At 48.4% G+C, this 27844-nt stretch overlaps 1 protein-coding gene across 1 annotated transcript; it reads right to left on the bottom strand.

Moving 5' to 3' along the window:
- Positions 1-27575, bottom strand: LOC144163621 (uncharacterized). The gene is made up of 4 exons (XM_077694427.1): positions 27545-27575; positions 18137-18288; positions 8889-9136; positions 1-486 (listed from the first exon to the last, which is right to left on the bottom strand). The coding sequence occupies exons 2-4, from the start codon at positions 18180-18182 to the stop codon at positions 223-225; spliced, it is 558 nt and encodes a 185-aa protein (XP_077550553.1). The 5' UTR covers positions 18183-18288; positions 27545-27575; the 3' UTR covers positions 1-222.
- Between the last annotated feature and the right edge of the window lie 269 nt (positions 27576-27844).

Here is a 27844-nt window from a genome sequence, read left to right as displayed (position 1 = left end):
CACGTTTTTATTTCACACGTAGCGTGCAACACCACCCTGAGCGCTCATAGAGTGCTATCACACCCCTCCAACACAATACTTAAGGAGTGGCTCGATAGACTAATTGGAAAAGGTATAGAAGCTCTGTAACTGGAACACTCAGGCACCCGCAAGGTCGTGGTTTCTTTCCATGGCTGCTACAATTACGTGGAATGCCTTTATTAGTCGCTTCAACCGACTTGTTTATTTTTTCTTTGGTTGCTCCGATGGATGGAGTCTGTAGAGCCCGAAGACAGTGCCGACTGTAAACATCGTGAAAACGGTGTAAAAAGCAATAGTTTCAGCATCGCAGTCCAGACGAGAGGTATCCAGTCGCATGCTCTCCATCACGCTCTTGATCCACTTCTGACAATTGTTCGAGAGCAAGTCGTAGCGGCCACAGTTCCTAAAAGCCTCCACCCTCTCCCTCACGAATTGCTTCGGAATGTCGCACTGCAAGATCAATTTCTGAAACGAAAAAAAGTATAGATTGTACAAGGTGTCATTGGGTATACGGTGGTGAAATAATGGGATGTGGGTGTAACTACATTTGCACTCTACGTGTGAATCGCGTCGGAGCTGAACGATGTTGTGTACTTTGTGGTACTTCACGTACACAATAACGCCTTAAAACAATATTCCCCAGCTGTAAAACTGTCTAGCCTTGGCCATAATTTATTGCTCAGAATCAAAATACTCGTGTTGAATTTACTGTATTTCCCTCTCGTTTGTTCAGCCCATTTATGGTTTGTGTGTGCATGTTTTTTGGCGATTGTGAGAAGCGAATGCCACTTTAGGGCTTCCGTACCTCATTCAGCTACTCAACATTATTAATCTACGGGTGGCCCCCAAACGGGCCACAAAAATAGGCGAAAAAGAAATCGGCAATGATCACTTCGCAAAATGGAAACTGAAAGCGCAAAATAGACACGGACAAAGAAAGGGGACAACAGGACGAGCGCTAACTTAGTTAGCGCTCGTCCTGTTGTCCCCTTTCTTTGTCCGTGTCTATTTTGCGCTTTCAGTTTCCATTATGCATCACCAACAGGCCCAAACCATGACCCTTTTGGATATCACTTCGCAAAGTTGAGAGAAGAAATAATTCCTTATGTTGGGGCCTTTAACAAATGTCAGCAAAGGTAAAACCACAAGGGAGTGCGTGATCTTAGAAGTTGACAGCACGTTGTAGACGCAGGCCTTGGTCACTGGAGTGAATTCGCGAACGCATTTATTAGAGAAATGTAAAAAGAGCAAAAGAAAGTTGCCCCAATGCAGATGCTGGCAAATGGAACACAGGCGTTCCCGGAAACAAGGGGCCTTGCAGAGTTGTTACCCGATTTCGCGTTACATCTCAGAATTTGAGAAGCATGAAGCCGTATTTTGGAAACACCATTCCAGATATTTAAAGGGCAACTAAAAATGAAAGTACTTTTGCTATATTTTTCTTGATCAGCTGCGCGAAACGCCACCTCATTTTTTTATTTTTTTCTGAAGCATAGCCCCCGAAAATACATGACATCCCGACTATAGATGCAACAGGCTTGGACCTTGTGCAACCGCCTAATAACGCTGCATAATTCTTCAAAAAGGAAACCAATACACCATAGAAGAGTGACATCCAGCTCGATAAATATTATCCTGACCACACCAATTAACAGCTCTCTCCAACCCAAACGAAAAAGCTAATGTTTCAGAAAACATCCGTCCGCAGGTGGAAGAAGGTACACTTTATTGTACAAGAAAAAATAGTACTGAAATGGTATGATAGAACTGCTAAAAGAAATATTATTGTACCACCTTTTTGCACCAGTGCATTTCTGCTGCATATAACAGGTAGCCAGCGTTCGTGACACTGTGGCATTGAGGAAGGTGCGTTTTCTGACCTGCACCCTCTTTAAAGATGTTTCTGTTTCGTCTGGAAGATCGTAAACCGTAAATTTCTGATACTTTTCGCCATCAGAGTAAGACCACTTAGTCATTCCACTTTAGGCACCTTAGTCATGTCAAAATAACCAATTCCGGCTGCTGCCAAGCTACCCCTAGCGAAACAGGAATTCGGCACTGGAGAAGCTTGTGAAAAATGCTTGATATAATTCCTCGAGTCTCGTGGTAGTCAAATGTAGGCTCAGAGCAGTGGCGTGCAAAAGACGAAAAAAATTACAGCAAAAAGTAACGCCATCAACCCATTTTCACGATGTGCTCCGTCGCGTAAAACGAATTCAAAGAATTCAGTTTGACATGCACTGAACACACTTAAAAAATCTTTAATGCTTTATTATTAAATATTTCCATGGGACGAAACAAGCAGCGTGACAACTCATTTCTACTTAACCAATATTTCCCGAAGTTTTTCCTTCCACGGATACAACACAAGCACTGAAACAGGAATACACAAAGCTTTAAAACTGCACACACAAATTATCCCGTAGAGCCACAGTCTCCTTTCTCACAAAAATATGCTGAATGACTTGATATTTCAGAGTGATGGCAGCCAATTGAATCCTTTTGCATCCCGTGATTTCGTCTCGCACAACCAGTCCGGCAGTAACATTGTTTTTTGTTTCATTTTCCTGGGATGTTGTACTGTGTGTGTTCAAAATAGAATGAGTGTTTTTTGCAATATCATATTAACCTCGTAATATTTTTCTTGATGAACTTGTGTTCACGCTTTTAATAGCCCGTTTTAGATTCAGTTCGTTTGAAAACCTATCTGATTATGCCCTGTGTAATTTTGACTTGCTCACGATTTACAGGTTCCGCGTTATAGGCACTCCTTGACTTCATCCTAATGAATTAACAATTGCCGACACTGCCTATAGACATCCCGGATAATTTCTATGTTCATGTTGCCTTGCTGCTCCGAAGAATACCTTGACTCACAGATGTATTCTTAAGATTGACCCGGTGTTAGGTGCTGCGATCACTCGAGATAAGTATGTGTTCCACGAGAGAGCACGCTCCTGTGTTGTGCTTGTTGTTATAACTAAGTGCGCTGATACCCGCTGTCACGGAGTATTTTTCTTCCCCTGGAATTCTTTTGAATAAACGCTTTTTTAAAGTGCAGTTGCTGCTCATGCCTCAATTTCTTACAAACCCTATCAAAAAGAACGCATCACATGACCTAAACTGATGGCTGGGGTACAGCATTAAAAAATTCACGTAACTTTTAATACGTATTCATTGATAGGCTTGTACTCGGTGACTCCATACATTTTATATATCACCGGGACACAGAAATACTTGAAAGGAATCCGTTACCTACCAGGCAACTGGTTACCAGGTTGCCAGGAACTGCTTAGATAAAAAAAAACCAGGTTAGATAAAAAATTTTGAAAATGCAGTGATGAGTGGACCCCCTGATGTCAAGCTACATATAGGGTGTGATGCGGGTTGTTTTGTGGATGAGGAGGTCAAGTTTAACTGGCAGAGAAGAAGCGAGGCACGTGACGTCAGACAAGGACAGACTCTATTCACGGGACAGAATTAGAAAAATACACAAATTAGAAAACTACACAAATTAACTAGGAGCTAATCTAATCCAAGGAATATATGTCCGCCAAGACAATGTTCTTAACTAAAAAAAAGTTCCCGCTCACGGCTGGCAGTACTTGGTGTCAAGGAGCTGTGGCGGTACACTTGACTGGTGTGATGTCTGCAGGCGCTGTCCCCTTGACGTTGGCGCTGTCCGCCGCAAAGTCGAGTCCCGTGCGCTAGGCTCGCGGTGCTGCCGCGGTGCCCTTGTCAATGCTGGTGCTGTGCCCGATGAACAACACGTCGTATACGGCCCAGGTGTTCCGTGGACAGACTCGACTGGAAGAGACCAGGTGTTGCTCGGTCTGAAGATCTCCTGGGCGTTGACGCCCAGCTGAGAGCTTCCAGGAGGAATGTGCGGCTCCGTGACGAAGACCCCCTAGGCGTTCTCGCCCAGCCGAGAGCTTCTGGAACCACCTGCTTCCTGCCTCCAGCGCTCGCCACCTCTTCTTCATCCTCCTCTTTCTCTCTCGCGCCCTGCTTCCGCCTCCGCCCACACCTCGTCGTCTTCGCTTTTACCTGCCGACTCCTGTCCGGTAAGCAGCGCCTCCTCACAGTTGCCCCCATCGGAAGAAGTGTTTCGGGGGAAAACACTTCCGGTGAGCAGTTGGTGGACTGGTACCAGTCCCTGGGGGTACGGGTCTGTTGGCCGACGCGCACTTCACTTGCAGTCACTAATAACACTACCACACTTCCACGTCCGACACTCACTTTGATCACTATCACACTACATAGGAATGACTCAAAATGCACAGAAACACTTAAATTACACAGAAATACTGACAAACAACAGTTCTAGAACCGGGACCGTGCCATGTCCTCATTGAAGGTGGCTCCAGTAGTCCGTACCCACATTACGAGTGTAAGATTTAAAACGCAGAATTCACTCAGTTCTGACTAGAAAAGGCTCAAGCCTAGCATCGTTGTATTCGTTGTAATAATTGTAACATCGTTGTAATATACCGACAGGGCAAAAACTGATGATACACCAGTTATTGGCATTGCGCAAAACAGTTCTGGTTCAACCTCATGTCGCGAAAGCTAAGAAGTCGTTTCACGTCCTCGTGCACGTCTCGTCTATAATATTCGGTCTTAACTGTGGATTCGGTCTTTTGGGTACCTTTGCGACACGCCAACAACCTCTCCCATTCGAATCGATTCGGTTGTTCTCGATGTGGCTTAGGCAAGACGAAGTGGTTAAGCCTTTCCCCGGAAGGTAGTTTGCGTCCCCCGAAGAAGTCTTTGCGTGTTGTCAAGGATCTTGCCACTGGTATAGGTTTCGCGAAGAATTGCTTCCGGCTAACGTCAAAGCAATTTTCCATCCCATTCGTTGGTTGTTCTTTGAACGATTTCACCTGATCAGGTTTACCACAGCCTGGTTTAAGCATTCCTGACCTAAATGTGTCAGGTTGAGGTACATCCTCCTGGAATGTTCGTTTGTCTTCTTTCGTTAAATGGGCCTGATCCCTTGTCGTGTGAGGGCGAAGCGTCATTTGCACACAGGAGCTAGACATCGACACACCCTCCACATTTCCTATGACCAAGTCATAGAGAGGATCTTGCATACATTTTGCGGTGAGTTTTCCCGAAAAGAACGGAGTTTCAACCTCGATGTCTGCTTCCGGAAGGAACTTGATGGTTCTGTCTAGGAGGAGGACAGGGCTAATTTTTCCTGTGAAGTTTTTGGCAGGAACCAAGTTTTTTCGGACAATCACGGTGTTGCACCCGGTGTCTCGAAGCACACTAACAGTCTTGCCTCCTAGGCGTCCTTCAACAACAGGTAGGTCACACAGGGATGTCAGGCATTTTTCTCCGGCCGTATTTACGACAGGAATTTTTTCGCCAGACTCCAGAGTGACAAATTTCGGAACATCTACCCTGGGCTGTACCACGCACGATGCCTGCAGTTTTTCGTCTTCCTGCTGGTGGCAATTATCAGCCCTATGGCCAGTTTGGCCACACTTAAAACAAGCTTTCGTGCGATTCCAACACTCGGCAGTTGTGTGCCCCTGTTTGTCACACAGGAAACATAACTTTTCCGGTCGGGAGTTAACTCTCTTCTGAGGAAGGGTTTTGCCGTGGTTATCAGGATTGAGGCTGTCCTCAGCGTTCGCTGCCGACCAAGAGCCAAGACTCCGTTGCTCTTGTGCGTCTAGGTAGTTATCGGCAGCTACCACCGTCTCTTCCAACTTGGCGCAGTTTCTTTCTTTCAAGAACACTAACAGGCTTTTAGGGCACCTTGTCATAAACTGTTCAGTGATGATTTTCTCTTGCAGGCCCGCATAAGTCTTTTCAACTCGGCCTGTCTCCATCCACCTGTCGAAGTATCCGGAGAGCCTTGCTGCAAATTGGCGACCAGTTTCACCCTCCTCCGGCACCGACCCTCGAAACTTCTCTCTGTAGCCTTCGGCGGTGTACCGAAATCTTTGCAGCAAAGCTCCTTTGACCTTGTCGTAGTCTAATGAATCCTCTGGAGACAGGCGACCGACTACACTCAGGGCTTCACCAGTCAGGCACAAACTAATTGTGGTTGCCCACTTTTCTTTCGGCCACCCCTGACCGGTAGCGACACGCTCAAACCTCTGGATATAAGCGTCCAGGTCGTCTCTAGAGTCGTCAAAAACAGGAATGAGTTTATGGGGGCTGATAACGTCTGAGCTGCTCGCTCCACGAGCTCCTCCGTCACCGCTGTCGTTGGCATCTGGTGCGTGAGCTCGGATCTCCTCGAGTCGTAGCTTGCGATCTAGCACTTCCCGTTCCAGCTCGAGTCTCTGACGCTCGGCATCCCTCGCAAGTGCTCTTTCCTGTCTCGCATCCTGTCTTTTCCGTCTTTCCTTTTCCATCTCTCTCTCAACCCATTCCTTCAGCTCACTGCCCACCAGGCCTAACTCTTTTCCCACGGCGAGCAATTTGTCAATGTCCATTCCGGCGCCAAGTGCTCTCCTCTCCGCCGCAAAAATTACCTCCTCGACTCTCTGGAAGTTACGCAGAGAGTCCTGTCGCGGACGCCATTTTTGTGATGCAGGTTGTTTTTGTAGATGAGGAGGTTAAAATTTACCGGGCGCACAAGAGTAGAGACGCTTTGGCTACGGAGAAGGACCAAATTATATTGACGGGACAAATTACAAAATAACGTGCACAAATGAACATCCAGCTAATCTAATGACAGCAGTCCTAGGATAACAAAGTCCCCTGCGAGAAGTCCCACTCCAAATTGTTCGCGCTCACGTGTAGGTCACAGTTGGTGAGTTGACTCGGTGCGCAAGGCTCGGTGCGCTGGGCTCGGTGCCCTTGTCGATGCCGGTGCTGTGCCCGATGAACAACACGTCGTATTCGGCCCGGGTGTTCCGTGGACAGACTCGACTGGAAGAGACCAGGTGTTGCTCGGTCTGAAGATCTCCTGGGCGTTGACGCCCAGCTGAGAGCTTCCAGGAGGAATGTGCGGCTCCGTGACGAAGACCCCCTAGGCGTTCTCGCCCAGCCGAGAGCTTCTGGAACCACCTGCTTCCTGCCTCCAGCGCTCGCCACCTCTTCTTCCTCCTCCTCTTTCTCTCTCGCGCCCTGCTTCCGCCTCCACCCACACCTCGTCGTCTTCGCTTTTACCTGCCGACTCCTGTCCGGTAAGCAGCGCCTCCTCACATAGGGTTAAAACTTGTGAATAACAAAACGACATAACTCTGAGAGATTACTTAAAGGGAGAATGGAGCGATTTGTAGTTATTTCGATATTGGTTTGACATATTAGGAGTCCCTATAGACAATGCTTCTAGCGCTGTTGGTTCGCTTACGGAAATTTGTCTACAAGCAAATTTTATAACCAAAGCGCTGTTCTCCAATCTGCATCGCTCCTTGTCGATTTCTGATAAAGTTATTGATATAACGAACACTTTTTTATTAGCTTCACTGCACCGAGTTAGCAGCTTGCCCACCTGCCTGCCACACCAGCGCTGACAAATTAAATCGGCTGGTAGCACGCAGGTCATCGCGAAGAGAAAATCGAGCCTTCTCAAGATTCGTGCCCGGAAGAGTAAACCGATGTTGTGTGAGTTTGTAGGCGCCCATGCAAAATGTATATCAGCTTACGACAGTTCCCTGACTTACTGGAGTTGTAAGCTGCTTGCAGTTGTGCGACAAGTGCGCTAGCAGAAAATATTAATCCAATTAAAAGCAAGAGAGGAGTCAGCGAAGATAACATAGGTAATGAGTAACTAAACTCAACAGAAACATTTATCGTAAGCCGTAAAAACAAGATCGGAAAGCAAATTTTCGCTGGGTGAATTAACACACTGGTCGGCAGCACGAACCCACATTTGCAATTAATTTTTCTGCATGAAAAACCCAGTGGCTGGTGATCAGATATTTGCAGGGGCCGTCACGTTCACGTGAATAAATTTCGGTGCACCCATTTCTGAGTCGCGTACCTTAGCCAGGTGGTGCACATACTTCTACTGCTAGAATAAGCCCTTTGTTTCAGTCGTAGCGGCTGCGAACACGTACTACTGTGAAGCATCGGTCGAGCGAATGCAATTGTACTTGAAGACAGCCAGGGGAGACTAGAGGCATCAAACCCACAGATCGTCCTAGAGGAGCGAGTGCTCCATTTGCCTATACAAAAAGAGATGTTTTGATGCAAAGCGTCACCGGTCCCGAGCATATATTTTTTTGAGAACCTGACGACTCATAGACGCAATTCATAAATAAGCTGGGAATGAAGTAATGGCTCATCACGTCTAAGCAATAAAAACCCATACGCTTTCAACTTTCTCCGCTCCAGGTTTATTACAAGGCCTCAAGAGGATAAGCAAGTTTACGAAGTATAAGGTATACCTGCTGCCACTGCTCCTTGCGTCGAATAAAATATACTCTTCAGGTGCAGCCGGTAGCAAAATAATCCGAGCTACGCGAGTGCGTGGAACATGCATCCCCACGCCATATGAAGTTGGACGTGTGGTGTCGAGACATCGATGTCCGGGTGTCTGACCAACAACGCTCGCTGACCTGTCTTTTTTTAACTCAAGCGGCAACCCTGAGCACGTACAGAGTTTGGAACTCGGGGTCCCTTCCTCTGCTCAGCCAACGCCGCTGAACACGCACCCGCTACTGCGACAGAGAGCGAGAGAGAACTGTGTGTTGCTTGCTCTGCTCCGATCCGACACGTAACATCTTTTGCCCTTCTAGGTGACGGTCCCGTGCCCCACATATTCCATCGGGTGTTTGTTTTTTGCCTAAAGCATACACTCTGTATACTTTTGCTTTTCACTTGCATCGGCAAGCTTCGAAGTCCCGATACTACATAAATAAGTTTCTCGCAATATTTCCACTACGTTTGGCATGTCTTACCTTCTTGGGATATCGGCAGTGAAATTCTTCCGTAGTTATGGACACGCATTTTCCGATCAGCGCACCATCGACTTGAGTGGCATCGCACAGGAGCACCTCATCCCAATAGTCAAATGCCACCATCCAGTGGTTGCTAAAAGCACAACCAGATCCAGATGACTGGGCTGAGGACTGAGACGTGCATGATGAACCTCCCTCAACAGGCCTCGTCCAGTAGTACACACGGCAGGCCTCCCCACTAGGGGCACCTGAAATGAATTTGACATCAAATAATGTTTAGTGATTACTAATACTTCCGGTACAAACCGTGAAACACCCAGTTGTAATAGTCTGCCCTTCAAGGAAGTACATTTTCCGGTCAAGGTGAATCAAGTGCATGTCAACTCCTCCGCGAAGCGGAAGCGTCACCGATCATGCATCGGCTACCGAGCAAACCAATGCGAGGTGGCAACGGCCTCCGCACTGAACGCGTCTTATCGGTAGTTCGTGCTTGTCCGTGGGTCCCGTGCTCGTCCGTGGTAGTTCGTGCTCGTCCGTGGGCCCCTCCGAGTCGTTCTCGTGGCTCTCTCCTTTCGCGGTCACCAAGCGTCCGGCCCCTCCCTCACTTCCCCGAATTCTGCGGGTGGCCTCCTCCCTCCTGTCGTAGTGTCCCATTACGGCCAGAGGCGCCCCTCAATGGCTTTTTCTTTTTAGCGTGCGGCCGTTCTGTCGTCCCTCTGTTCTCTCTCTCCACGACTAGACGGAAGGTCCGCGCACTGTTCTAACAAAATAATAAATCGGTTCACACTAACTACATGTATATATATATATATATATATATATATATATATATATATATATATATATATATATATATATATATATTAAATTAGAGTCACCACGAAAAACAACAATATTTAATACGACGTTTCGGCTGGAAACCAGCCTTTTTCAAGTGAAGAACATAGGTCGAATACAGGGTATATGTAGGCTCGCAAGGAGCGCTGTGAGCACGTGGGCACATTATTTCAAAAGTGTACAAGAAGGAAATACAGCAAGAAACAAGTGACAAAAAAAACGTACTGCACGACTGGGCGCGCCGGTAATACATCTCAATATACAACGCGGCGAAAAGCAAAAGCGAGGCACTTAGGAAGCGTGTTTCCGTCAGCCACCGCCCACCCACGCACAGCAATATTAAGAAAAGTAAACAAATAAGGAAGGGGTACTGGGCATCTTACTCTAAAGGAGCGGAAACAACCTGCCGCATAAGGCGGAAGCGTAGAATCGACAATTAGTCATCCAGACACTGGGGAACGCAAAATGGCAGAAGTCGACGTTCAATTTCAAGAATGCAGGTGGGAGGATTAGCGAGGGGGCCGCGTCCTCAAAGGAAAGTGCCGCCGCTTTGGGAGGAGACCAGATAATAGCCACAAATTGCTTATCCGCGGCCCGCGTCCGGGGCACAAGGCGGACAATGACGACTTCTCGAAGGGCGCCGACGCGGACAGAGCTGTGCGTGAGCCACCCAAGAAGAGCGCAGGCTGTGCGAGGATTTTGAGAAATGACACACAAGGCAGGAAATAAACAAAGAAAACAGCACACAGAAAAAAGCAGTTAAACGAGCCCCCGGCTCATGACATGAAGTGGATAGATACAAAAAATTGTCAGCTTACATTTGATATTTTTGCAAGTAACAAGGGTTTGCACATTATGAAAAAAGCAAAAGAAAGATGTGGCGCACGTACGAGAACAAATCTCCAATGATCTAGAAAATAAAAGACACTTTGTAGCTAGTCATCAATGGCAGTATAAATTCGCACACAACATTCTTTAAACCAACTGACAAACGAAAGAATACAAAGAATACATGTGTACAAATCGTAGAACATGGGGAACCATAGCAGTGAACAAAAATAGCTTACAAAGTGACATTTCGGGCAAAAGAGCAATGAAGCATACGGAGAAAATAAGTTATTCACAACACTAGACCGAATAATGCTTGGAAAGTGTAATGATGGGATACAGCAAGATTTCGTGCAGGAGAAGCATTAAAGCATACGGAAAAGTAACCTGCTGACAACGATGAACCATCCAACGGTTGAGAAGTGGTAACGTGCGATACGTGCCGCTACAAGGTCTAGGTTTGAAGGCACGACAGCCTTCCCTGAGACTCATTGATACCTTTTGTGAGAGTGTTATATTTGTGGATCAGATAAGATTCGCAGGCTTCCCTGTCGAAATAGGTTTTAAATCCTGATTGGAGCACTGTGGCCTTAAATTGATCGAACGCGTGTTTCAAAGAGTTGATATGTTGATATATATATGTGGAAGAGTTGATATATATATATATATATATATATATATATAGGGGTCAAGTGGGCAACCGCCTTGAGCCTCTGTCCGAGTGGCGAGGCATTGTGTGTCATCAGCCGCATGCTCGCAGCGGAGTGTTCAGCTTATAAGCTGCGGCAGGCACTCATGGCGAGCTTTCGCATGGCCGAGGATGGCTTCCGCGAGAAGTTTCAGGGAAGTACGCCCTTGAAAAAAGAAACGTGCTCTCAGTTTGTGACTCGGCTACGCAAATTTCTGGATCGGTGCGTGGATCTCACAGGAGCAGAGAAGACTTATGAGACCCTTTTCGTTTTCGAGTGGTTCCTGAGGGAACAGTTTTTGTTTGTGGGCGCCCTGAGTCTGGAACTGTTTTTGAAGGAGAGAAAGGATGTCGGGTTAGCAGACCTCATGGCTACTGCGGAGCCCTACGTCGAGGCTTACGGATGGAGCAATTTTTCCAGGCGCTCCTCGCCGAAGCACAAGGCGGCTGTGGACGCGACCGGAGCCGAGGGGAAAACGGGCCCTGCCCCTGCGTCTCCCCGAGAAAGGGTTCAGAGGTAAATCAGTTATCCATGCTCCCGCGCGTGGCACTTTGCGAAAGACTGCTGCAACGTGCAGCCCGGTCGGGAGGCGGATCACAGGAAATGTTTCAAGTGCGGCAAAATGGGCCACCATGGCTGGAAGTGCGGGGTGGAGGGGCACGGAAACCCACGGCACCTCTAAAGAAATCCACCTCATCGTGTGTGGAGGACAGGTTCGAGCTCAAGAACGGAGGGGAGCAACACGTCTTTCAGAGCGGCTTTCGTCGGGGAGTCTTAAGCAGAGAACCAAGGCCTGCCAGTCATGGACGGTTTCTTCGGCGGGAGCAAGGTCCACGTCCTTAGGGATACAGGCGGCAACATGGTCATCGTGAAGTGGTGCCTCGTTTCAGACAAGGACCTAACCGGGGCAAAATAACCTGTCTACCTCGTGGACCGGTCGGTGCTAATGTTGCCTGAGGCCTCCATAATGGTTTACACCCCCTACTTTTCAGGTGAGCTGAAAGCTAAATGAATAGAACACCCGGTGTGCGACCTGGTTTTGGGGAACGTTGGGGGACCCCGGACGGTGAACTGTCCGGATCCATACTGGAACCAGGAGGCCAAACTCCAAGCATCGGCTGTAGGCAATGAGCCTGAGTGGCTCCCTGAAAAACTGGCCGAGGAGGCGCTGTCGCAGGAGAGGGGAGCAGAATATTCGCTCGAGTCTGGCGACGTGACGGCAAACCACGTGGCCACTTGGGCCCAAAGTCGCGACGGGGCGCCTCTACGGAAACTGAAGGTGACGGGCTAGTCGCGGTGAGCTTGTACAAAAACAGAAGGCTGATCCAACCCTGAGAACGTGCTATGGGCACGTCGGGCAAGTTTTCAACAGCGAGAGGGGGGAGAGCTACAAGTTTTGTATCAACGACGAAGTCCCGAAGCGAAAGTACACCACCAAGCTGGGCGGCAAATTTTCACAAGTGGTGGTACCTGGAAGATACCGGGCTGCCGTCCTGCAGCTTGCGCATGATGCTGTTATGGGAGGACACCGCGGAACGAAGAAAACGTTGCCGAATATGCTGGCGGAGTTCTTCCGGCCGGCTATGCAAGCAGATGCCAAGCAAAACGTAGCCTCGTGCGACACCAGTCAGTAGACGGCCCCTAAAAGGGTGCACTGGGAGAGCGCCGTTGATGCGGGGGCCCATAATCTACGCCCCGTTTCGGAGCGTGGCAATCGACATTGTGGTGCCGCTAAACCCAAAGTCGTCACAGGGGAGCAGGTACATCAAGGGGAGCGAGAACGTGGGAGCGGATTTCATATGCCGTCGGGACTGAGAGTAATTTGCCTGAGGGTGTGAAGACAACTTGATGAAGTTTTGGTGTAGGGCGAAATTTTTTTGTTGGTGCGTGTGTGCGTGGATGAATTTTCGGGCGCAGTGTGAGTCCTTTCTTTTTGAGAGTAGTGCAGCGCGTGTGTGTCTTCTAAGCACGTGAAAGGTGTTTTAGATGAGGATGCTTTTTCTTGTCTTTTGTTTCACTGAGAACGAAGTGTGTGGTTTTCTCGTTTGGAGTGTTTCCGCGTAGGTAGAATTAGGGTGTTTCAGTGGTGAGCACCAAAGGTGCGCGGAAACCTGGCGCCGTTGCGTGCGCGACGTGGTGGCGCGTGAACGTGTCCAGCACAGCTAACGGAGAGTGCTCTGGTGGGACAATGCTCGGGTCCGTTTGGGCGCGTTTCAACGATGCATCGGAGCAGTGCGACTAAACGAACACTCACTCGTCACGGACGTCTGGTTGTTTTTCCTTATTACCTGTTTAGTGTGTTGCCTGTTTAGAGCGGTATGTAAGTGATGTGCCTGTCATTTGTGTAGGTGCGGGTATTCTGGTGAATATTCCTAAGGGGGGAGCAGTGTCACAAACGACCGGCCATCCTGGTCCTGCAGCCCCTCCCGCACTGGCCAGTCACCCGCACCTTTCACATGAATGTCACGGTAGCAGGCGAACGTTCTTGTGACTAATCTGCCGTGTTCGAAGCGCCACCCCCCCCCCTTTTTTTTTTTTCATTTTCGTAACCCCCTAACAAGCAGCCATGTGCTGGCAGCGTGGTCAGCCTCCAGCGTTTTGCCCCTTTTCTTAGAAAGCCATTATTGTATGCACGTACGAACCCACCACGAGGAGTCCAAAGAGAAAAAAAAGAAAACGTGCAGATTAAAGCCGCTCCCTAAGCAGGGAAACTGAGGGGCGCGCTTTTGTTTATTATGCCCGAGGCGCCTGCCAAAAATGGCGGACCGGCAGCCCGCGCATGCGCAGATCGCTACTGGAAAAAGGTCCATTGCCCATTTAGGCACTCCATCAAAACGTTCCCTTCTGCCGATGTGCTGTTTTGCCGCTGTGATGTTTTGTCGACGTCCTGTTCGTCGCTTGCTGTTTTGTCGCGTGCACTTTTGACGCCGTGCTGTTATGTCGGTGCTCTTCTGTCGCGTGCCCTCTCGTCGAGTGCTGTTTTGACGCCAACCCATGTTAATAACGGTAGGCGGCTACCTATGAGTGATTGAGAAGAGTACCCCGTGGTGACCCGAATGGCTGATGATGATGCCGGGATGCGGGCAGGCGCCCGCGGCTGAAAGCTGGCGCCCGCCCGCAGGAGGTTCTGTTTGGAGGCGGGTGAATGGTTTGAAGCGGGAGACGTGGAATATCTCTGTCCCCCGACAGCGACGGTCTGTTGAAGGATTAACTGGTGCATTCAATTATTGACTGGAGAAGAACAGAACAAATGCCATACCCACTGGCATCACTGAGCGATATAGTAGGCGATGAGTTGTCAAAAAGACACAGGGAGGAGTCAGAGGTAAGTGCATATTTCAGATCTTGAAATGCATCTTGGCAATCATCCGTCTATGTAAAAGGCACCTTGTTGCGTAAGAGCGGATATAGGGGAGACGCAAGGCAGGCGAGGCTGCCTACAAAACGCCGAACGTCACTAACGGTAAAAAATAATCTAACCATTCCCTATGCTTCTTTGGCGTGGTAGACTGCCGGCATTTCTTTCTGTATTTCCTAACGAGCCCCTCATTTCCAAACCCTATTATTGTGCGAAACTTTGCGAGGGCCTCAGTTCTGGCAGTCTTGATGCCAAGGTAGCATAAGAGTGTTTCCCGCCAGTTACCCGTTTAAGACAGGCTGTAGACGTTCGCGTCACGCCCCGGGGGTTGAAAAGAAGGTCCCCTTCACCCCGTATTGTCTGAGTGGCGCTGGCTACCACCCTCAAGCGTCAGATACAGTTGTAGTAAATATAAATACCACAGAAAGCGAAGAACACAGTAGCCCAGATAGCCGAATTGGTAAGGCTTTCGAGATCTAATACAAAGGCGTGGGCTCGGTCCCCATTCTGAGAGCGTGTTTTTCTTTCTTTCTCGCGTGATATTACAAAAATAAGGTAACGTCACTAACGGTAAAAAATAATCTAACCATTCCCCTATGCCTGCTTTGGTGTTGTAGACTGCCGGCATTTCTTTTCGTATATATATATATATATATATATATATATATATATATATATATATATATATATATATATATATATATATATATATATATATATATATATATATATATATATATATATATATATATATATATATATATATAGGGATTAGTAGAACTTTGAAGATGGTAGAGAACACAAGAGAAGAAACCTTCGAACAAGGTTAAAGCACGATTGTGGCCTACGTTTCAGCAAAGAGAACTTGCTTTCCTCAGGGCAATCTCTCGCCTGGCACGCACGGTTTATTTAGGGGTAGGAACCCATGTGAAAGGAGAGGGAAAGATGTAAGGGAAATTGAGCAAGTTGATTGGTTTGGGAGTATGTCGGGTGAGAGATTGAGGGGCCAAGAAGGTTGTCTAGTTGAAGCCGCGAAGTAGGTCACACGGAAGTCAGCTGGTGGTTGATATTCGTGGAATTTTGGAGAGAAAGGATGAGAGGGTGTTCATTGACCCACCGCCGGGTATACGGAAAGGATCTCAGAACCGCCGGAAGCAGACCAGGCGGTGAGGGTGGGGTCTTTATCAGAAACTATCTGCAAGCCTCAGCTCAAAAGAAAAGATAGAGACGGGGGGAAACTAACTAGGTTAAGGAAAAAAGAAAAAAAGAAGAAAAAATACAGGGAGGGAAACCACATAAACCCACACACAAAAGAAAAAGCAATGACCCGGCAACTGAAATGGCACGTGTCACCCACGGCAACATTCCTGGAACAGGCCTGTCCTGAAACTCAAAAACGAAAAGATAAAGTTAGAGTGACGTACGGGGCACAATACCACGCGGAGTAAAAAAAAGAGAAATAAAATACATAAAATTGAATTCCAAAAGCAAAGGTTGGAGGGATGAGGGCGAGTATTAAGCTAGACGCTGAGGAATGAAAAAAAAGAAAAAAGAAATTAGGTGACCACGTACAGAGCAGAGCGAACGGTCATAGTCTTTGGATGAGGTATATGCACGAAAATGCCTAATGCTGTATTCCGGGTGAATATCGCAAGGATTCCAAGTTGCCCTTAGACGCATTAATTCCAGCAGGTTCCATGGAGTTGAATTTGTGAATTAAGTAGGATTCTCGGTATTTCCTGTCCCTAGGAGACTTAAATTTGACTGAAGTATATATAACTTAAGGTCATCAAAATTGTGGCCTGGTTGGTTGAAATGCTGCGCTACAGCTATGGAGGATTTGCTAAGAGTATCTGCCCGGTGACCATTCGCCACATGCATAGCGAGGGCCTCGGTTATGGCAGTCTTGGTGCCTCAGGGAGCTTAAGAGGGTTCAACGCTGGTCGACCACTCTCGACATGTCGTAGACCCTCGAGTCACGGCACGAGAGTTGAAAAGAAGGTCCCCTTTACCCCGAGAAGTCGGAGTTGCGCTGGCTACAACCCCCAATCACAGGAAAAAATAACATTGACTTAAATAACCCAGAAAAGAGAGGGGGAAATCGCCCCGCCGGTAGCGTTCCCCACCTGGCAGGCATTTTTTCTCAACTTTCTTTCCAAATTATTTATGTGTTTCAGTGGCCTACCACATCCTCCCCTTTGCTTTCCGAGGTATTCTTGACTGCCAACCCTTATTTCTGTCTTATTAGAACGAGCCCCTCGTTTCCTAGTGTGATTCGCTATATATATATATATATATATATATATACACGAGAGAGTAGACACACGTATGAAAAGGATGATGCTATCATCGTTTTCATACGTGTGTCTACTCTCTCGTGTATTGTTAAACCAAGTCCCGGATCTTATCCATCGCTATATATATATATATATATATATATATATATATATATATATATATATATATATATATATATATATATATTCCGCTTCCGGAAAAAAACGACGGATTTTTGTCGAGTTCTGTTTTCGTGTATGTATCACTGTATCAAAAAATATAAACACACGTCATTCGGCAATATAAAAATCTTCCAAAAACAGCCGTATTGCACTTTCAATAATGACTGCAACCTTGATATGTGTTCTAACCGGGTCCCTCGTCTCGTATCTTTCTGTTCTGCTATATATATAAATATATATACATATAGACATGGATTTTGTGGTTGTAACAAAAACATAGCATGGGAGAATTCAGCACAACGCCCTTATACCAATATAGGAATTGCTGAAGGGACATTTCAAGGTAGAGGTCTTTATTCCTCGCCATCTTTAAGGCAATAGATGATATCGGATTTTGGAGAATGTTCGTTACAATTGTTTCAGCGCAACACTTTCAACGCCTTAAATATGGCCTGCGGTGCTCAAGCTTTTACACCCTCGTTTCATCGTTCCTCGTCTCTGTGTTTGCTTTTCAAGTATCACAGCCAAGGAGAAGCATATTTCAGGAATAATTTCACACTGATCAGATTGTCTTTAGCGCTCAGTACCCCTTAACACGTAGCGTTAAGGACCCCGGGCCACAGAAAAGCCGACATCATCGACGGCCTTGATCGAATGGAAGAAATCCCGTAGCGCCACCTTGCGCCGTAAACTGAAATCTCGGGATGGTAAGGCGTGAACTCAAGAGATTGTATGCGCACAGGAACGTAAAGTTCACACCAGTTTCGGGTGCCCCTAGAGGGTGAAATAACGTGGCGCTGGAGTTCAATGCGCCGCTGGGCGCGCTCGCTTTTCGTGCACGTGTGACGGATTTGTTGCCGTGTATATTTTTGTCGAGAGTACTACAAAGTCTTCCTCATGGCCGAGTATCATAACGCTATAGTATTCCACCCTCAAGGTGAAGCTGTAGCTCCCTCTAATTTTTCATCTCCATACACCACCCCTGATTGCACTCACTTTATCGCCACTTGCAATGCAATAATTTCCATAGTTACTGTCAAAGAGCAACCATTTATTATAACGTACGCATTTCCTTACCTTGCGGTACGGGCATGCCGCGATCAGTTGACATAGAGCTGCCCATTGTTGTTGAATTCTGGAAGTTATTGGGTTGGCTGGGCCCTGGTACCAGCACGTTTTGTTGCAGCTGTGTCGGGATCAGTTTTAGGGGCTGTAGTATCACTATCCACCTGAGCAGGATAAAAAAGGTGGTGTTAGCGGTGCTACGCTGAATCAGGCCCACTAGGGTGTTTCATTGAACAGTGCTATAAAGGCTGAATAAAGCCTAAGACGGGGCTTCGTCAGACATAAAATGAGAAAATATGCGTCTAGAAAGCCGATACCATGCTCACTACAGTTACATGCACGGCAGAGTGATTAGCAATAATAATTTATTCACTGTACCGCATTTGCACGGTAGGGAGTATGCCCCGCTTCCTGAGGAAACGCCTGTAGCAATGAAGCCCTTATAAATGAAAAACTGGGGAAGCCTCACGATGCCAAAAATAGATGCAGCTCACAGCCCCGAGTAAAACAAGAGCTTATATTAAAGGCATTCAGATCAAAATGGCTGCTGAGGGGTTTAGAAAACATTTTATTGTTTGGGGATACACTAACTGCTTTACGGGTATCTGGTATAGCAAAAAATGTAGACTCGGACATGCTGAAACCAGGACTGGCTTAATGCGCCAAGTGTTTCGAAGCCCACATCACGGCCGACGATTAAAATCGACAATTAAAGACGCTCGACGGTTTTTAAGCATGAAAATAACAGTTTAGCCGCCAAAAACAGGTAGGCAAAATAACGTTTTAGGCCCGTAACAGCGTAAATAGAGCCACCGTAAGTTATCTCTAAGCACGTAATTTCGAACGAGGACGTGCGCTACATGTACCTACCACCGGAGAACCAAAAACGTTATGGTTCAGGATGGCACAAATGCGCCAACAGTTGAGCACAGCCATTCACTGTCCAGTACATCTGCTGGACTAATGGCGATTTTTGGCTTAATTCAACAGCGCTCTGCTTACATTCATGTTCAATGGCCATTGTCGATTGCTGGAGCGTCGCATATAGTGAAACGGACATGAAAAAGAATACTTGAGAGTTAGAGATACTGATTAAAAGGCTCACTTGATGTCTGCGGGACGCAGTTTAATCGCCACACAATTAAAACACACGCAACTAATAAACGCAAGAGATACATCGATTTACCAAGAGATTTACATGCTCTAACATGAGGACTCTTGGGTAAAAACTGGAGCAATTTTCTCACATACGAAGATGTTATCCGAATTGTTCAGGTAGAACGTTCGTACACGGCCAAGTACACTTGCAAACTCTTGATGAGTATTTTTCAAAGGTGTTTACCAGCTGAACCAATTTTTAGCGTGGAAAAAAAAATCCCTCTAAAGTATTGGCGGGTTTGGTGCCGCGAAGCTATTCCTACATGTCCTATGGGGTATACCGTGTATTTCAGGCCGAGAGAGAAATTTAGACCACGTGGGTGCCCTTAACGTGCGCCAAAATCTCGACACATGGAGGTTTTTGTTTTTCGTCCACCCAGTCAACAGCTCAGTCACAGAGCAGCTTGTGAGGATAAAACTTATCAAATATTTACGCCTTCCAGCTGTGCAATCTTTTTAAGACAAGTGTGAAATGCAACGAGTATGCCCATTTAGGGCGTTGGCCATCTCCGTGGCGCAGGTACCTGGCAGCGGCTGGGGCAACAGTGCGCAACATCGCTGTAATATCGCAACATCGCGAGCGCTGTAGTCCAACATCACTCCAGGTACGACGAAGGAGCGCACGCATCTCCAGTCTGTTGATCTTCCAGTGTCAAGCACGGACGAGCCACTCCGGAAATCCGAAAGCGACGCAGAGACCATGGGATCGTGCTACAAAACCAGCAGCCATTGCGATCGTCGTCTACTTGGTAGCGGCAGGGGCAGCAGTGCGCAGCATCGCTGTAATAGCTACATCTTATCACTCGAGGCTGGGAATTTTTTTTTTGCTGTCGCTCTTCACGAAAGTGGTTTCTTTTTGTAACTGCTGCCTTAGCTGTTGCCAGTTTTTGTGGGGTTTCGTTGCGTTTTGTGACGGAAACGCGAACTTCATCTGAACTTCTGATGAAGTGAACAAAAAAATGCGTGATTTCAAAGCGCAGTTGGATCAAGCGTTTAGATATGAATTAGCGGAGCTCACAAAGAGCTGCGAATTCATTAGCGGGGAGTTCGAGACACCGAAGGTTGATCGTGCAGTGTTGTTGAAGGAAAATACTGCTTTGGAGTTGGCAAACGAAAAACTTGCGAACGTTTCAAAACTTCAAAAAACATCTTTCCCAGCATGACCAAAGAATCATTGCTTCAGAGCGATACTCCCGAAATTGTAACTTGGAAATGAAAGGAACACGAGTCACGAAAAAACGAAGCATCCCTGAGACGCTACACAAAATCAGTCATATTCTTGAGGAAGTGATTGAGGAAAGTGACATTAAAATTTGGCACTGAGATTCCGTGGGGAAGCCCGACGCCATTCCGAACATAATTGTTCAATTCTAGAGCCGCGCAATCGCGATGTACTGTTTCAAAAGGAAAGAAAGAGGCGCATCTCAACTCGCGATTTTGGTCTCTCGTCTGCTACTGCGGTGTTCCTTAATGAACACGCTTGCCCGCCTATGAAGCAACTGCTTAGCATGGCCATTGCGCAGAAGAAGGATAATAAGTGGCGCTATGTCTGGACCAATAGAGGAAAGGTTATGGCTATTAAAGATGAAGGGGCACCCATCTTGCACATTTGAAATTCCGAGGATGCTGACCAGATCGTCGGAATGGTAGTAACGCCTTCGTTGTCGGCTGATCTTCGTGATGGCAATCTCTCCAAAGTATGTTAGTGGTTTAGTTACCTCAGGAAAAGACATAAACCTCACTTGTTTTCACTTACACATTTGATCGGCAAGAAAAAAAGATGATGACCCTATTTCTTTGAGTTGATTGATAAACTAAAAAATTTATTTTTAAATTTGATGTCATTATGCTGACAGAAACATGGTACACAGATGCTTTTGAAACGTACAAACGCGGTGGCTAAAAACATTTTTTCTGAACCAATTTGTTACCTTGATGATGTCTATGAAATCCTGCACAAACACCAGCCAAATATCATGTGCCAAAAAGAAATGCATTTAAAACTCGCAAAAATTAACGCTCAATACGCCGTATTCAGGAAAGACCGAGAGAGCTGCACTCACTCGTCTGGTGGTGTCGCAATCCTCGTGCAAAAATCGGTTCCCTGTCAATCTCTTCACCTACTTACTGTCCTCGAAGCAGTGGCTGTCCGAGCAATAATTTTTAATAGGTTTGTTACAGTCGCTGCTTATACATTCCTCCTGACTACCACCTGTCAAGTTCACAATTCAAATCCCTCATTGGGTAGCTTCCGGAACCTTTTTTACTAGTAGGCGACCTTAATACTCACTGTGACCTCGGGGGTCGGAACTTGCCGGAAAACTGTCTTTTATCATCCGAGCCTGCCTTTTAGGCACTGATGAATATTGATTGATTGATTGATCAAACTTTATTATGCGAAAGAGTGAGCCCCCTCCGGTGGGGGGGGGGGACCCGTCGATGGGAGCGGAGCCTCATTCCCAGGCCACGTACCGGGCTAGCAACTCCCGCCCACGGGCCGCTAGGCTCGCGTGGACGTTTGCGGAGGGGCTGAGCCGAAGGATCTCCCATCGCTCATTAAGGGGAAGGGGGGAAGGGGAGGGTGTGTCGGGTATTGGTGCCTTTAGTGCGGTGCACTCTAGGATGACATGTTTTAACGTTCCTTTGCTAGTGTTGCAGAACGGGCACAGCTCGGAGTATTGGTGCGGATACATCTTATGTAGTAGTGTTGGGTGGGCCAGAGACCCTGCCTGTATTCCGCGTATTATCGTCTGGTCCCTGCGGGTGAGGGAGTGATGAGGTTCAGGTAGCGTTTGTCTATTTTCCCTGTACATTGTAATGATATCTTTATACGCAGTGATTGGTGTCAATGAGTCGACCCCCGTCTCCTCCACTTCCCGGCGGGACATGTCTCGGGCGTAATAGTCGGCGATGTTGTTGCCGACCAGGGAGGAGTGCGCGGGGGTCCAAATCAGTTCGACGTCGTTGTCTGGTGTTTTGTGCCGTTTGAGGACGCGTGCCGCCTCGGAGGAGATCAACCCCCCGCGGTAGTTCGCGTAGGCTTTCTTGCTGTCTGTCACGACGTGCGTCGCCCCGGGTTGGATTAGTGCCAATGCGATCGCCATCTCTTCAGCGTTTGTTGCGTTTCTTGTCCTCGTGGACGCCACGGCGACGAGCCTGTCTCTTGTTGTTACTGCCAAAGCGGCCTTGTCGCTTCCCTTGACCAGGGCGGCGTCGACGTACATGACATTGGGGTTGCCTTCCAAGCGCGTTTCCAAAGCCTTGGCGCGCGCTTTTCTCCTGTCGTCATCCTCCCCCGGCGCCGTGTTGCGTGGGAGGGGTTTTGTGTTGATCTTGTCTCTCCAATGTTCGGGGACGCGGCCGGACGTTTGCACCGGTTCAGGCCTCCATCCGATCTTTTCCAGTATCCTCCTCCCGTGTTCGGACCCGCTGAGACGCATCCTCTGATTGGAGAGGTGCGCCTCCACGAGCTCGTCCACTGTGTTGTGGACCCCCATCTCGTACAGCCGTTTGGTCGACGTGTACGCGGGTAGTCCAAGGGCTTGCTTCGTGGCTTTTCTCAAGATGACGTCTAGTTTTGCCTTCTGTGTTCCGGTTAGGTTAAGGTATGGAGCCGAGTAGGTGGTTCTGGTAACCACGAAGGCCTGAACCAAGCGCAGCGCGTCGTTCTCCTTGATGCCCCGATTCTTTTTTGCTACGCGGCGGAGCATGCCGAGGACCTGCTCCGACGTTAGGCATATCTTGTCCACGGCCGCGTCCGCCTTGCCGTCGCTGCGAAGCAACAGCCCCAGGATCCGACACTGTTGAGTGGGTTCGACCCGGATGCCGTCGATCTCGATCTTCAGGCCGCATCTGCTCCTCTTGCCGACGCCCGGCTGGACTACTAAGAGCTCGGACTTTTGGGGGGCGCAGCTCAGGCCACACGACTTGGCGTACTCGTGGACCGTCGTCGCTGCGCGCTGCAGTGTTTCTTCCATCCACCCCTCCGATCCGGCCCTATTCGTCCAGACCGTGATATCGTCGGCGTAGAAAGCGTGGTCTAACCCTTCAATGCGTTCCAGCAGTTTAGGCAGGGGTAGCAGTGCCAGGTTGAACAGCAGGGGCGATATTACGGATCCCTGGGGTGTTCCGCGTTCTCCTAGCGTTATCGGGTCCGTCTTCGCGTTGCCTATCGTCAGAACGGCCGCTCTGTCCTCGAGGAAGTTGCGGACGTAGTGGAAAGTTCTGGTGCCACAGCCGGTCCCGTTCAGGTTGCGCAGGATGCTGGCGTGGGTGACGTTGTCGAACGCCCCCTTGAGGTCGAGGGCCAGGATGGCTCTAGGGCTCGATCTGGTTGCTTGTTTGATGACGAGTTCGTGCAACTGAACCATGACGTCCTGCGTACCGAGATGTTTGCGGAAACCGAACATGGTCGCCGGCATCTGTCCTGTTTCCTCGAGGTGTCTCTGCAGCCTGTGCAACACCATCCTCTCCATGACTTTGCCCACGCAGGACGTCAACGATATGTGGTTTCCCTGGCTTCGGGATGAAGCGGACCTTGGCCGTCTTCCATTCTTGCGGTAGTCGCGACGTTTCCCACGCCTCGTTGATGTGTTGCAGTAGCTCGTTGGCCGTTCTGCTGCACATGTTGAAAAGCAGCTTATAGGTGATGTTGTCCGCCCCGGGCGCGCTTTTCCTGTTGCTTTTGTCGATGGCGGCCCATAGCTCTGAGATTGTGAAGAGTCTGTCCAGCTCCTCGTTAGGGGTCCCCTCGTACACTTGTGGTGGCAGATACCGCCCCTTTTCGGTCTGGAGGTAACGCTTTTGGAGGTCCCTGAGCAATTCGGCGCTATCCCCGTCGTAATTATTGATGACTTTGGTCAGGTTCCGATTCATGGTCGACTTGCTTTGTGCGGGGTCAATGAGGTGACGCAACAATTTCCAGGTCTTGCCCGCCGACAATTGCCCTTGTAAGCCTTCGCACATTTTATGCCAGTTTTCCCGGCACAGTTTGGCTGCATACGCCGCTATCTCTTTGTTCAGTAGGCCGATGCGTCTAGCCAGCTTCCTGTTACGCCGCTGGCGCTTCCACCTGCGAGTGAGCGAGTGGCGCAACGCCCACAGGTTGGAGAGCCTGGCGTCCACGAAAGGCGTGTCCACCGTCGTGGTGATCTCTTGCGTGTACTTTTGCAGCGTGGCCTGCTGTCGTCTGGCCCAGTCTTCGTAGGATTCCGCAGACGGTTCGGCATCTTCTTCTTGCTTCCTCTCACTCGTGTGCTTTCTCATCTTATCCCAATCCGTTATCCTCGCCTTGCCGTACACCGCCTTATACTGAGGCCCGAGGACATCGATCTTGATGATTTTGTGATCCGAGCCGAGGTCGGCGTCGTCGCACTTCCACCTCGTCTCCAGCGGCCCCGAGGACCACGTGAGATCGGGGGTCGTGTCGTTGGTCACGCTGTTACCCGTTCGGGTCGGGATTCCCGGCTCGTTGATGAGGTACAGCTCGTGCTTTCCCATGGCTTGGACGAGAGCCTTGCCTCTCTTGGACGCAATTTTAATAATTGTAGCTTCCTCACATCGCATATTCTTGACTCTGCCAAAAGCGCCATTCCGGAGTTCTCTAGTGGTACTCGTAATCTTCGGAGGCCTTGGTGGAATGAAGAATGCAGACTTGCGCGAAACGCCCAAAATATGGCTCGGGATGTCTTACGGAGATATACAGCAGCCGAAAACTTAGTAGCCTTCATGCGATCAAACGCACTGGGTAGGCGCACTCGCCCCCAGGCTGACTGTCCGAACGAAGCTTGCCGCTAAGCGAAGGCAGCGACCGAAGCTGTGTGTGTGTGTGTGTGTGCATCGCCTCCTGTGTGTTGTGGACGCGTTCGTTTCGCGATGAAATGCGACCTTGTACTTCTGCGGGTGGATAGCACCTCCCATGGTCTGGATTATCTTTCTCGAGTGACGTACGACTCAACCTCGCATGAGGTAATGTGTCAGTGTGCCTGGCTAAAAGCCTTCTCGGCTTGCGGGCCAGAGTTAGGTGACTTGCTGTTCGTCCCCGCAAATCGGGCGCGTGGTGAGTGCCGAATTTACGACGCGCAGGAGGACGCAACCGATCGTCTGTCAATCGCGGTTCAGCCTCTCAACGCATGTCGTGACGTTGTGTTCGTTCGCAACGCATCTCTGGATTGTTTTCAAGTTAAATAAAATGTATGCGTTAAACCCGGGCATTCGGCGCAGGGCGTTCTCTGCGATTGCACGAAAGAAGTGCCACGGTGCTTCGACGCTTTCTTTACTTTACGTACTCACGTAAGATAATATTGCCGCGAACCATACATTGGGTTTGTTTATTTGTGTTTTGCTTTTACCGCCCGGCTGCGCCGGTCTGCGTTATCTCTGCGCCAAGGGAAGCGCGTGTTCCATTCTTTCTTTCTGTGCCGCATGTGTTATCTGTTGTGATAGGGAGAGCATTCCGATCTAACGTGAACAGCCCAGAATAATCTTCTTGGATCTACTATGTTCTCGATGCGAATCGACGTTTCGAGAACCACGCGCGCCGAAAGATAAAAAGCCTGCAGTGCGGACGCCGGGGCATTCGATTCTGCGACGCTCGCTGACGCAAGTCACTTTGTTGACCGCTGCTTCGCCGCCTCTGTATTCTTTTGAGTTGTTAGGGGAGCACAAGTTCGCTCCAATAAACTTGTTTCTCCTGCAAGACAACTGCGTCGTCCTTGGCTTCGTGACAATATCCATGTCGTGTTGTGGCCGTGTTGCATTCCATACAAACGGTTGAGCGTTTTTTTACACTTGTTTCGTTTGTTGTAAAATGTCCAAGCACTCCTTCACGGCGCTGGCAGAGCAGTCGGCGAGCTGACGCTGAGCAGACGACACATCTCTTTGCCGGAAGTGCATGAAAAAGCCGCCAAATAGCAGGATGTCTAGCTCATTGTGGAATCGATGACGTAGACTTGTAAAGATAACGGTGTCCAAAAACACGAAGGAAAGGGTGAGAAAAAGCGTCAAACTTTGCAACAAAAGTGTGAGCTTTCCGCTGCACGTAAGAGAGTAATACTTGGCAGAGCTGATGTTGACGACCCAATCTAACGATTGCGCTAGTTCATTTAGTGTGCACAAAATGCCTTTCAGGGCCACCTTAATAGAATGCAAATCGTTCAACGATGTGAGATAGCGATACTTCCCTGATTTATACAAGTACAGAAATACATTCCATCCCTGTTTATTTTTAGGAGACGAACCAGCGGTCATGAACAAACGTATTTTATCATATCTCGCTGACGACAATTTTTTAAATCTCATCTCGTACGACATCTAACTTTAAGATCTTTAAGCATTAAGAGAGCTACCGATGGTTATGCACCCATTAATGTCACCTTCTTCCGCCATTATGACCATCTTCATATTTTTGAAATCAGGGACCCTTACACCCATATGTTAAGCTCTTTTAGTAATAGGATCCTACTCATACCATACGCATCTTAGGCACTGAAATAACAGCGAAGGACCACTAAATAGGATATTGGCGCCCCTTGGCCTTGGCTGTCCTTGCGCCATAAACAGCCACATACTACTACTACCAGAAACCTCTTACTGACAATTTGTCAAAACACACAGGAGCACACAAAACCACTCAAAACACTCACACCCCGAGAATCCCCTGTACTAAAGCAGAGTCAGACAAACATGCAACTGACTCCACACCTGTCACACCGATGCCAGCGATTACAGGGAATTCCAAGTGTCCGACCTGTGTGGACTACCTTAGCCTTCGTCATACTCTCTGGACATGAACACCACCCTAAACTTTCCCCCATACCCAATAAGTGCAAAACGTAAGTGCAAAACGACACTTGTCATGCACCTTCCGTTTCAAGTGTCCAGAAAGTCGGACCGCTTACGGTGAGCTGAGGCAGCCAGCTAATTCACTGCTCTCTGCACTTCGGCGGCCCTCGACATTTTATCACGAGACGACTCGGCGGCGCACTCCGTAGTAGGGTCGCCCTTCACTAGCGACCCACGTATTGTTGACGAGCCATTGGTGCAACAGAAAGTCAACCGTTCAGTAAGTAATTCCTCAATGCTAAAATTTATTTTCTGGCTGATTTGCTTACAAGCAGACAGGCCAATACTCCGAATTTATCAAGCCCCAAAACACCACTGTGTTGTACAAGATACGCTGTACATGCACGCAGTAGTCCAGTAATCACTATCGTCTGTTAGAAACCGCATGCAAAACATGCCAAAGACAGAAAGTTCGCTTACCTTTCGCAGAAGCAGATGCCACAACCACGACGCCGAGACTGATATGACTCGAGCCGCAGTAAGGAGCTTATAAAGTGTCTAGAATCGAGAGAGACACAGGGAACTTGTGAGAGGGGGTGGCATGCAAATGCGGGCCGACGGATGTTGGGCAAGTGTTTACGTCGCCACGCCTGGGGGCCGGCGGATGTTCAGCGACACTCGCTATTCAGCAGACTGCACGATAATGTTCTAGAAGTTTTGTCACCACCACCGATTCTCTGGCACCCACTGTTATGGCGTGCTTTACGGCTCTGCGGCTCC

Source organism: Haemaphysalis longicornis, unplaced genomic scaffold (assembly GCF_048455015.1).
Source record: "Haemaphysalis longicornis isolate Haplotype H1 unplaced genomic scaffold, Haemaphysalis longicornis Haplotype H1 scaffold_126, whole genome shotgun sequence".
Classification (NCBI taxonomy): domain Eukaryota; kingdom Metazoa; phylum Arthropoda; class Arachnida; order Ixodida; family Ixodidae; genus Haemaphysalis; species Haemaphysalis longicornis.
The sequence above is the reverse complement of the archived record's forward strand: the minus strand, read 5'-3'. Positions and strand labels throughout refer to the sequence as shown.

Excerpts from the sequence above, each read along its gene's own strand:
- LOC144163621 (XM_077694427.1), bottom strand. The coding sequence starts at position 18,182 with ATGGGCAGCTCTATGTCAACTGATCGCGGCATGCCCGTACCGCAAG. Across the intron at positions 9,137-18,136 it reads CGGCATGCCCGTACCGCAAG|GTGCCCCTAGTGGGGAGGCC; the intron begins GTAAGGAAATGC and ends AATTCATTTCAG. Across the intron at positions 487-8,888 it reads ACTGCCGATATCCCAAGAAG|AAATTGATCTTGCAGTGCGA; the intron begins GTAAGACATGCC and ends TTTTCGTTTCAG.